This window comes from Anastrepha ludens, chromosome 2, assembly GCF_028408465.1.
Source record: "Anastrepha ludens isolate Willacy chromosome 2, idAnaLude1.1, whole genome shotgun sequence".
Lineage (NCBI taxonomy): Eukaryota > Metazoa > Arthropoda > Insecta > Diptera > Tephritidae > Anastrepha > Anastrepha ludens.
Genome location: NC_071498.1, coordinates 103,209,017 through 103,221,776, shown reverse-complemented (window position 1 = coordinate 103,221,776; position 12,760 = coordinate 103,209,017). Strand labels below are relative to the sequence as shown.

The 12,760-nt window shown below is 38.5% G+C and overlaps 1 protein-coding gene across 1 annotated transcript; it reads left to right on the top strand.

Annotated features, from left to right (window-relative positions):
• Window positions 1-2,936: 2,936 nt before the first annotated feature.
• LOC128854974 (CLIP domain-containing serine protease HP8) lies at window positions 2,937-12,525 on the top strand. The gene is made up of 5 exons (XM_054089505.1): window positions 2,937-4,131; window positions 10,893-11,157; window positions 11,235-11,939; window positions 12,015-12,102; window positions 12,163-12,525. The coding sequence occupies exons 1-5, from the start codon at window positions 4,032-4,034 to the stop codon at window positions 12,328-12,330; spliced, it is 1,326 nt and encodes a 441-aa protein (XP_053945480.1). The 5' UTR covers window positions 2,937-4,031; the 3' UTR covers window positions 12,331-12,525.
• Window positions 12,526-12,760: the final 235 nt, after the last annotated feature.

Sequence of the window (12,760 nt, the reverse complement as noted above, 5' to 3'; positions counted from 1 at the left end):
CTTTCCCTGAATTTTCACAAACGTGTATATTTTCTCCTTCTTTTGTTTGTTTTGTATTGTGAAGGGAGCTGATGTCAGATTTGTCAAAATGGCGAAAAATTGAGAATAACTCCACCTAAGATACTCAATTCGACTTGGTCTACACTCATGCTTCTTCGTTGCCGTCGGATTGGACGAGTGTGTGAAATGAGTGGGCAGAATTCTGCTGCTAAGTCCCAGTGATGTAGCAACTGAAGTTACTCTCGGAAGTTATTTCAGATGGCCAATTTAATGTAATCAGAACGCTTTTCTTTTATATACCTATGGTCGAGCGCACACTTTCGGTAAGAGCACTATTTCGCAAATATGAGTTAACAGCGTTTTCGAAATCTTCAACAATATACATATTTGGCGCGTACTCCCTTTTTGGGTGTTTGGCCGAGCTCCTCCTATTGGTGGTGGGCGTCTTGATGTTGTTCCACAAATGGAGGGGCCTACAGTTTCAAGCCGACTCCGAGCGGCAGATGTTTTTTATGAGGATCTTTTTCATGGCAGAAATACACTCGGAGGTTTGTCATTGCCTGCCGAGAGGCGACCGCTATTAAAAAAGACTTTTTCTTCTCTCTGAATTCCGAATGGTAATCACGCACCAACGAATTCGGCTACGGCGGCCGCCAACAATATACCTACCAATTAGCAAGTGTTCTTGAAAATTTCCAAAACTGCCACTTAACAGAAATGTGCGGTCAACCATCGAAATAGGAATTATCATCTGTAATATACACCGCTCCTGTATCCCTACGATACTCCATGATAATTCTCTATCTTTGAAAACTGGAACTCTCTTTCTATTAGCAATTTAATAAAATACTTTGTTTTTTTTTTTGAATGCAATTTTCATTTTAGAATAAAAGTCACACAACGGAAAAGTCGAATATGGTGGATGATTCTACATTGGGATGCTGTACTTGACTGGCAATGCATTATTTGACATACGGATGCATTGTCTTAATCTACATACTTTTACATTAAATATTTTTTTTGCGAAAGAAAAAAGCTGCAATGTAAACGCTAATGTAATGTAATGGCTCTGCTTATACTGGTTTGTTTACAGAAGTGATATGTGCCGCATTCGAAAGAGAAGGCAGCGCCAGTCTCGTTATTTATTATTCACTCCTCTTGTTTACGCAAGTTAAAAAAAAATTATAATAATAACTGTACATGTACCCAAAATACTTACAATGATAAGGCGGATTGGGCTCAGAGTTATGCTTAAGTCTATTTTGAGAGATTTATTTCAATTTCATAACTCGCAACCTTAAATATGTTAACCTGTATTATACGTATGATATTTACCTGTGTTACTTTCGTAATAATTTATCATCGTAAAATAATGAACCTCGTAGATGTACTTATGTAAAAAATGTAGGTGTTGTAGGCAATTAAATTGTTTTCCGCGAATTATTTGGCTGTCATCAATCACCCGCGCATTCGAAAGAAATGAAAACCACTGCACCGTATCGTGGTTATGTACACATGTAACGCGGCTCACATTTATTTCGCAACACTTGTATTTTCAATGAGATTTTCAACACTTCGCCAACCAGCAGCAGCGCAGCATCTCCAACAATGCACATAAAACGCAACACCATTATCGTGATTGTCATTGCCATCCATAAAGTAACAAAGCCACCAAGCGCAACAATAATAAAAGAAGATATGACAACAACAACAAAAAACAACCGTAATTACGTGCACAACAGTGGTAATAACTTCAACGAGATTATCATTGGCCATAACAACAATAAGACACGGCCCAAAAAACTCAAGATGGGCGCGTGTAAATAAAACGGCCGACCTCTTGACGCTTGCGGATGCTACAATACGCCTACATGGCAAAACTATGTAATGCCAGCGGCTATGACAACAACAACTAGTTTCGTTGCAGCAGAGCTTTGTAGAGAAATAAAAATCAAATAGGTAACAACAACTTCCCGGTTTATGTTGCATTTAACAAACAAGCGGATGCGATTTATTACCGGCATGCGCTGGAGAAAATGAGAGTGAGAGTGATGTGGTCGATGATACATACCGTGAGATGGGGGAATGACTAAAAAGGTGAATCGCACTGAGCACCAGCCAACTGAAGCAGTTGCGGCGGCAATAGCGGTCATAGCCATAGCTAACTAGAAGACTACCATTGATAAAATAACAACAAAGAAAGCAATTAGATGCTTTGGAAGGTGCTGCTTTGTCATACTACGAGTATTACGAGCTCACGGCGGACGGTCAGCAATGTTGCAAATGAAAATGAAAGTAATCGAATAACGGCAAAGCGCCAGTTCAACGTAGTAGCGCGTGCTGCTGAATTGGCTAGCGCGATGCAAGGTGGCGCGGTTGGATGCTTGACTACCGCTAACATACTGTTGGTTGAAGACTAGCACAACGACTCAGTGCTGACGTGATGCTTTGTTTTTGTTTTAATTTCGCTTTGTTGTTATTTTTCATCATACATTTCATTTACTGTTTTCTTTTTTTTTTTTCTTTTTCTCGAATCACTTTTATTTTCATTGAAATTTTCATTTCAAACATCATTTACACTCGCACTGGCGCTCGCTAATACGCGTGTGTATATATGTATAAATGTAGTTGGAGAAGGACGCGGCAGGTGGGCGATGGAAAAATGTTAGGTGATAGGTGTTATGTATGTATGTGTGTGAGGTACATAAAACAGCAGCAGCAGCAGCGTGCACTCATAAAGCCACAAAAATTATACAAAGCGGTGCGCTCAACTGAAAAGCTCAAAATGGAAGGGAGGCTGCATGGGAGGCAGTGTTTGACGCCGTGGCGCCCGCTGCCATCGCACGTCGGCGGTTGTTGCGGCTGAAGTAGAGGCCGCGTGCGCGACAGGAGCTTAGTGCAGTTGCATTTGAACGGTAGTCGCGTGCGAGTCGCAACTTTCGGAACGCTTTGTGTTCAAGCAATTTGTCCTCAAGCGCGAGCGTGTTGAAGAAAGGAAAAGGCTTATGAGCGCTCGATATCGCGCTATTCGTAAGCTATTAGTTTTATTATACTTGCAGTTCAGTCTAAAGTGCATTCCATTACATAATCACATCGTTGCTCACTGAAACCAAAAGTAAATGATTTACATTTTTCTTGCTTGCAAACGCGATTGTCGCTATCTGCTGCTGTACACACATCGGCCGCGTTCGTACATTCTATCCTAGCCTTTTCGAAAATATTGCACCTGCTTCGCACTTGCGCACAATTAGTAGCGCTATCTTATGCTGCTTATGCGGCCACTTTGCTGCAGGTGATTAATGGACTTTTTGGTAAATAATATACAGAAGCGTATTAGCAGTGCTCACCAATTATGAGCTAGGCCAGTAATTAAATGTGCAGAATAAAAGCACGAAGAGAGTGGAACGCGCGCACAGAAACCCCATAACGCAGCTGCAAAAAGCAATGGCAAAAGGCAAAAGCCAAGCAGTAGATCATCATAATGAAGTGAAAAATTGTATACTTTTAAATTAAACCTAATACAAAGTTAGCAAATTACTAACAAACAAACCAAAAAGAAAAAAACAGAAAAAACTCTACGAGAAGAAAAGTACTTTTCGCAAGGCATGCGCAATTTTTACCAGTCAACATTGAGTGGCGCATTCAGCACCGCCGCATTATTGTTTCGTTTACCTTACTGTGTGAAAGTGGAAATTCCACGCGTGTGCACCAAATCCGCATCCAGCTCCTGAGCCGCAACACTCGAACACTAGTGGCACAATCGTCGTGTTCATAAAATTCATAAGCGATTTGTTGTTGTATAAATAAAAACTGTTTTGACACCGATTCGCCATTGAATAGTAATACGCGTAAAATTTTCAATGGACTGTTAAATGCGCCTAGACACCTGTTCAAGTGTAAATAAATGACTTTGTGAACGGCAAACGCGACCGTGTGCAGATGCGGAAATGCTGCGCATATTCAAGATTTCGCAACCGCAAATACTAGCGCTGAGCTGTCCATGCAACAATCTATAAATAATGTGATTAAACATGTTTTTTCTGCCTCGCTTATTGTTGTTGTGCCTAATTATTTTTGTAGCAACAGCAGCAACAACAACGCAAAATTTCAAGCATCATCAATTCAGTGCAGGTAAAACTAAACGTTTTTATAAACATATGGCATCAAATTATTTGAATTTTTATAGCTGGAAAACACCATTGAGGGAATCTGCATAAGAAGGTTTCGATACCATACTACTTCTATATGTGCATGTACATATATAAAACTTGTAAAAAGTGTAAAAATTTAAATTATTTCAGGTTTCAGAATTGTTATTCAAAATACCACTCTCAACAATTATATGTGAAAAATTATATAATATCATTTAAATGTCCACTATGTCCCTGCATTAGTTAGAACCCGAATGAAATGTTTAGGAGCTCTACAATATGTTACAATGTCTCTCGGCGTTAGAGCTTCAGAGCTTACTTAGATTCGCAAGAGTCGCAGGTTTATTACAAGAAGCCTACTATAAGGAAACGTAAGGGTCAAACTCCATCTGGTACCACTAAGGACCAATAGGTCTATGTGCTGGCTTTCAGCCAGCCAAGTCAACCTAACCTAACCTAATGTCCACAAAGAGCACAAGTACAGACTGTCATACACGAATTAAAACTTTCAAGGACTCACTACCCACATTATCACATTGAGTTCCGTAATCTCGATCCGAATGTTTTGCTTCAGCTCTGGAATCAACGTTGGCTTATTCGCAAAGGATTTACTTTTCAAAACACCAAAGTCTGGTTTTCTATCCTCGAAAGAACCAATTTTTTTAATTTTTTCACCAACCTTTGAATTATCCACTCATTCCGATGATTATTTCCTCAAAAAAATCTGTCTACTTGACAAATGTAAAAGATGGCATAAGGAAAAGTGCCGTTATTATTCACTACTGACATTTAGGCGTCACTTTTAAACCTTTTATATTACTTGAATTTAAGGGATAAAAAGGACGAAAAATTAGAAAATTTAATTTCATTTTATTTGCTATTATTATATGCTATTATTAAAGTAGGCTCCATTAGAAACAGAGCAAGACTCATAACGGCCAAGTGGTATTAAAAATGTGTGCTAAATACTGGTATGCACCCATGGAGCAATAATAAAGATGAAATAATACGACAGCTTTCCCTGTTCATTGCATGATGCTTCATGTGTTGCTTCTTTAGAGGCATGCATATACATATATTTAAAGGACAAGTTTGTTATTTCCTTCAAAACACAAGGTGGCTCAAAATTAATCACCCTAACAGAAGATTTATAATTTTTGCAAATCAGTTGAATTTGACACTTGTGAACTAGACAGCTACAGTATACAAACAGACAAATAATGGAGCGCATTAATGTCTAAATAAAGATTTCCATCACTCAAGATAATGTTTTTTTTATTAATTAAACAAGTTATTAAAAACCAAAATTGGAGAACTAATTTTGTGCCACCTTGTATTATTTGCTTGCAACTTGGTTTTTTATCTTAAGTTTTCCGTTTGAATTTTTGTAAGAAAAATTGTGAAATCTGTGAAAGCAATTTATTTGTGAATAAAAAATTAAAAGCCTAAATCAAGCTGTGCGTTTTGCAGAAAAACATGGACCGATAAAGGCGGAGCAACAAAGAGGATCGGAGATGAGTGTGCGAAGCATCGTGCCTCCACACGAATTTCGGGAAGGGATACTTCAAGTGTTTAATGGCGAAATAGTTTCTGGTAATTTTCTTCTCCCAGAAATTGTTACGCGAAAACCTCGAAAAAGGCCTTCCCAAAAAGTTAAGGACCACAGTAATAATCAACTAATCTTTATAAATCCCTTATACTGACTAATTTTTTTAACTTTATTTTTTATTCTGTCCATTCTTATAATTCTTGGAAGATTTTTTTTAAATAAAAAAAATAAAGGTATATTTTCTATGAAATATCCTTTCTAATTTATGCTTTAATCTCACTTCAAAACTTTGCTTTTTTTTTGACGTCGTACTATCTTGGAAACTTTGCCTTATTCAGCAATAATGAAATACTGGACTTGGGTGGTGTTTTTGGTTCCCGTTTCACTTGACTCAATTGACCACTAAAACTAGATTTTCCCTAAAGCTTGTTCACTGTTCGCAGAATTCTTTTTATTACGGTTATTCGCACAAGACTTGAATATGACTTAATTTGAAGTTCTTTTTTATACTTCTCACGCTGAGCGTCTAAAACATATTCAAAAGAGATTCGTACGCTTCGCTTTACATTATTTACCCTCGAATGTAGGCGAATGGTGAATTTCTTAATTTTTATCGCGCATATCATTATATTCTATTTGAATTGTAATCTTACTCAGTAAAGATGTGATACTCCATTGACTTGAAATAATACAATAATAAAAGTAATAAATAAATAAATATCCTCGAATCCGAGATAAAAGGTCCGAGTACTGGTTCAAAGCACTGAATTTAGTAAATATGATTTTGCAGAAGTATTTCTATTTAAATGGACTAACCGAATGCCGAAAAAGGTATTGATAATTTTATGAAATGATGAAATTAAATACTTGAAATTCATATGAAGAAAATCGATAACCTAATTACGATGAGCACAAAGAGGTGAGCTTAGTTTGAATGATATTTAAATAAATAAATTTGAATTAGGAATTAGTACGAAGACTTTCTAAAGGAATCCCAAAGAGGTTCACTAAAATTGAAATAGTTAGCACCATTAAAAACTAAAAGATCACAAAGCACCAGGATATGATCACATCCCGGCCGAAATTCTCAAAAAACTACATCCATTACTTATTTGCTTAATGCCCGCTTAACTAGTCCATAGACTCGTCGAAAAATATAAACAGTGCTCAATCAAAATCAAATTTGTTTAGCAGTTTTCCTGGCCATATGATAAGAGAAAGTAGAAAGTTGTCTTCAAAATAGAAAAAACAACCGCTAAATGCATATTTACTTCTTAAATCGTATTTAACCTATTATACGTAAAATTTGGAAATGAATTATCCAATTTCGAACAAATTAAAAAAGGGGTCCCTCAAGGCATTTAGGTCCAATCCTATAACTAATTTTTACAAACGATCTGCTAACTACAAATGGTGTTCTGACCGGTACAAAACACATTGCGCTTTTACAAAGAATTGATAAATTTCATTAATAAATTAAACTTAGAAGTTGAAGTAAATTTCAAGATTGGTCTGTAATTTAAATTGTTGTTTTTGTTTCCATTCATACGAGTCACCCATATTCGACGGACCCATCTGACAACCCTGTATCTTTTGACAGATACGTCAGATCGTTTTATGACATACCGCGTTCAAAGCGTCAGTCCAAGCAGATTTTTGCCATGGAACAGTACACGTCACGCGAGCGCTCCCAAATTGTTGAAATTTACATTCAACAAAAGAAGTCAAAAGAAGAAGAAGAAGAACAAAATCCTCATGTCCGATGAGGCCATTTCTTATTGAATGGGACGGTAAATAAGCAAAATTGCCGTATTTACGCCACTGAAAATACTCACGAAATTCAAGAGGTACCTCTTTATGATGAAAAAGTCACTGTTTGGTGCGGCGTTAGTGCGAAAACGATTATTGGGCCGGTTTTCTTCAAAAATGAAGACGGTAAAGCTGTTACCGTCAATCAGGAGCGTTATCGCGATATGATAACCACTTTTGTGATGTTAATTATTCGTCGAAAGCATATGAGGCAGTTCTGGTTTCAACAAGACGGCGCTCCACAACACACAGCTCGCACCAACCAACGCCAACAATTGTGCGCCCTTATAAAAAATTGTGCCGGAGCAATTAAGTTTTGCGACCCAAACTATATTTTCCAGCATCAGGTTAAAGAAGTCACACGACAGCGAATCACCCTGCTTGAAGCCTCGTTTGGTGTTAAATAACGTATTGGTATTGGCAACTTCTTTTCGTAAAGTCGAATGCAGCTTTGAAATCGACAAAAAGTAGGTGTGTCGATTCTCCTTTCATTCCTATTCTCCAAGACGTGGCGACTTGTGAAAATCTGATCGATCGTAGACTTTCCTTTTTTTTATAGCCACATTCAATTTACTCCGTACAAAAATACAACTAGACATAGTTAATAAGCTCTTATGTCAAAAGTGATTTCAAACTCTAAAAGGGGTCTGCAGAACCCCAACATCGGTCAACAATTATGGAGCATGAAAACATTTGTTTTAATTGAAAGTAAGCGTAGTTATTTGCCAATGCGGAGTTTTGTCATTAGTACCTCTATTTAAGCGAGTTGGGCTCTTTCCGTATTACCTTATTCGTTTGTCCAAAAGGTTTTTCAAAGGAATATTTTGAAAATTTGAAAACTTTGTATTGAACACGTCAAACCAATTATTGACAATGTCGATAAATTCAGCCATCTCCAACGGATTCTACTTACATATCAGGTCAGTCCATAAGCTCGTGCGTATTTTACCCATAGTTTCACTTTTGTACGATTCTTGCGTACAAAAAATTATTCGCGGAATATAACGGAACTATTTATATTTTCTTTGATATATTGTGCATTCAACAAGCGATTTTAACCGTGGATAGAAGCACGTGTTGTTAAAAAATAAAATGGAATCTTCGAACGCGTATAAGAGGCATATTTTGTATTTTTTTTTTATAAAAGTGGTAAAAATGCAACAACTGCTGCTGCAAAAATAAACACTGTTCACGGAGAGGATATCGTGAGTGTAAGGACTGCGCAAAAGTGGTTTTCAAAATTCCGAAGTGGTAACTGCGACGTGGAGGATGCCCCACGCGCTGGTCGTCCTGAAGTCCTTAACTCCGACGCCTTGCTCGAAGCTGAGCCAAATTTGACAGTCGATGTTCATCGCATGGAACAGTTCACAAACACCTGGTTCAGTTGGGAAAGGTTTCAAAGCTGGGAAAATGCGTTCCGCATAGACTTTCCGTCGCCAACCTTCAGCAGAGAGTGAATGTGTGTTCTTAGCTGCTGCAACGGCTTGAAAATGAAAGTTTTTTGAACCGTATCGTTACTGGTGATGAAAAATTGGTCCTTTACAATAATCCTGTTCGCAAACGCAAATGGTTAGATAAAGATGAACTGACCCCTAGAGATGGCCTTCACCCCAAGAAGATTCTCCTATCTATTAGCATCTGCGAATGGCACTTACTGTGGTATGGGAAAACACCGGTATTGCCAACTTTATTTTCTGCCCTGCATGTTGCAGCGCTCCAGCACTCGAACCCAACTTCAGACCACAACTTCAGACTACATGACCAGGAGGTGGAGGTGGTCATCAAACGACTGCAACGTCACGTTAAATGGTTCGAAAAGTGAAGAATAGACTTGAGCGAAATCCCCGACGAAGTGCCAACCAAATGGCGAAAGAACTGAAAATGTCTGGCCATAGTATCCGCCGTATACCGAAAAATGATCTCAAAGTCAAGCCTTACAGGATCCAAAAGGCGCATGATCTCACACCAAAGCAGCAACAAGTCAGACTTGAGAGAGCGAAGGGGTTGCTTTGCTTGGCCGAAAGCGTTTAATTTCCGAACATTGTGTTTTCAGACGGAAAATTTTTTAAATTGAGCAATTCATAAACTCCCAAAATGATAGGGTTTGTTTGACCGACCCTTCATACAAGAATTTAAGTCATCGATTGCCACCAGGAGGCAGCACCCGCAACAGGTAATGGTTTGGGCTGCTGTAACCGCAGATAGGCGCCCTCCAATCGTCAAGGTAAATGCGAGATATTATCGGGAAAGTATTCTGGAGGTTGCTTTGAAGTCGTTGGTAGACAAACATTTCGGGGGCAGACCATGGACGCTTTAACAGGACTCGGCACCATCTCACAAAGCTCGTGCAAACCAAGAATGGTTAAAAAACAACGTTCCGAGCGAATCCGATGGATTTTTCTCTTTGATTCTCTCTAGATTCCCTAGTCTCGAGGCTCTGAAAAAAGCCATTGTCCGCGAGTGGGCCAAAATACGTGCAAGTCTCATTCGGGCAGCTTGCGATTCGTTTCCGGACCATCTCAAGGCCATAGTCAAGGTAAAACGTGGTCATATCGAGCAAAAGTAAATTGATTCTTAATTTTGTATTATTTTCTCACATTTTATACTTTGAATTGAATAAAAGTAATTTTCCAAACTAAATTTGTGGCCTTTTTAATTGGTTACTCTTCGAGTGCTGGACCCTGTACAATATAAGAATCGGACAGTGAAGCGTAGGTAAAAAGCTGAGAAATTGTTTTCGCATCAGTGGGGCCCCTTTATGCAAATACCTCTTATCCAGGAAATGGTTGCACAGCAATTTTAGTTTATGTGAAACATCTGCAAAAACAGACAAGTTTTCGTCTGTTGCTGGATGCGCGAACCACGTTTGTTGTAATAAAATAAAAAAAAGAAAAGTCTTAATAATAGAATTTAACATTGAAATTTTTACTAAAATTCACATACTAGATGACACATTTAGTTCTTTCCATATTCCCTGATTTCCAGAACCCATATCGGGCACGATTTCCACAACTGGGTAGCTAGTGTCGTGTAATTGTATTATTGCATTATATAATTATACGATTTACTACTACTATAATGTACGAGTATACCATAATAACTGAAAACTGAAGAGTGAGCGACATTGTTGGTCAATTAATAAGCCGATTTTTGCTGCCTTCATGTTGTTGCACAATTTGGCTCGGTAGGCAATGGGAAACATCCGAGAGTAATTATCCAATGATAAAGCTTTATTACTAAGAATATGCCCTTAAGAACTAAGCAAAATAAATTGGATTTATTTCTGAATTTGGCTGATAATTTGATATATTAATATATTTTTTTATTTGCTTGTTTATGCGTAAGAGACTTATGTAAAACGCTTCAACTTTGTATGTATGTAGGTTGTGGCTCGCGCTTCAGTCGACGCGAACCACGCACAACAGCAGCAACAGCAAATTCAGAATCTGCGGCAAAGAAAACACAACAAAATCAGCAAACTGATCGAACACCTCGCATAATAGCTGGTTCACCTACAAAGGATGGCCAATATCCATGGCAGGCGTCGCTGGAGCTTTTACATCCATCAATGGGGTTTTTAGGACATTGGTGCGGCGGCGTTCTTATTCATCCATATTGGATACTTTCCGCAGCGCATTGCATACACAAGTAAGTAAGCAATAAGACACAAAAAAAATTGAAATTCGAAACCTTTTATTTACGGATTTTATTCGATTGCTTCACAGTGATCTCTTCAATCTACCCATTCCACTGCTGTGGACTGTCGTGCTAGGTGAACACAATCGGCTCGAAGAGTCTGGCTATGAACAACGTATTCCAGTCGATAAGATCATTTTACACAAACGCTATCGCAACTTTCGTCACGATCTCGCGCTCATGAAGCTCTCCACTCCAGCCAATTTGGGCAAAAACTCCAACATCCGTATCATCTGCCTGCCCTTCGTGTACAATGAGCAGTCGCTGTCGGATGTCGATTTGCCCAGCAGTGATGAAGAGATCATTGCCGAAGGTGAAACAGATGATCCCTTAGAACCGGGACTCTCCGGTGTGCCCGACTTAAGCGACAATTTCCTTCGAAGCGTGCAAAAAGTACGACGTAATCGAAATGTAACGCTACCCAGCATGCGCGAGCTGATGAACACGAAAATACTAAGTCGACTAAAACAAACAGACATGCAGAGGCACGGGCGCGGATTACGCAAGACACGGCGGCGAAATGACAAACTGATGAAGGTTCAGGGGAATTACCGGGATTATGAGGGCCTTCTAGACCCGCGTAAGCACTATTTGAAGAATGAAGAAGATAAGGACGACTACAAGGAGTTGCCATACAGTGATTGTGTGGCCACGGGTTGGGGCAAATCGAATGTGAGCAGTGATTTAACGAATGTGCTATTAAGGACTCGAGTGCCATTGCACAACAGTGAGAGGTGTGTCAACCGAGCACAATTTGTTTGTTACCATATACGAAAAACAATAACTAAACAATTGGATTTGAATTTCAGATGTCGCGCGGCCTATGGCAGCTTCGTGAAGATTCACCGTGGCCATTTGTGCGCTGGCAAGTTGAATGGCAAAGGCGGTACATGTGTGGTAAATTTTAAGGTTAAATAATAATAAAATAGATTTCAAAGCTTTTCATATGCTATACAGGGTGATTCAGGCGGGCCGCTGCAATGCAGACTCAGCAAGAACGGCCCATGGCTGTTGGCCGGCATTACTTCGTTCGGCTCAGGTTGCGCCATGGAGGGATTCCCTGATGTCTATGTGCGCATTTCGTACTACATGAAATGGATTCAAGACACAATAGCAAACGAATAACCAAGCGCATACAAAATCTCTATGTATTTGTTGATGTAAATAGTACTCGAACAGCTAAGTATGTATGTAGCTATTAATGTAAAGTAAAGCAAAACAAAACAGGGAAAAGTACAATAATATACTTGTAATAATATTTTTAAATTACATTAATTTGTAAGCTTATTAAACCATGCTTAGACCTAATTATTATTACAAAATTGTTACTTAGACTAATTAAAAATTGTACATAAATACAAAAACTAGAAATCAAATCAATTGTTCCTTGCTAGAATTCCCGTCAATAATTTACAAAAGGAAAAAAACGTATGCTTAATTTATAATATCACAGTTAGGTATCTTGTGATTTTTCTCTACTCTTCATTTTGCCTTAAAGTTTCGCTGCAGCGGCAGCAATGTCACATCGTAATCACATTTCGCTTGATTTTTCGCT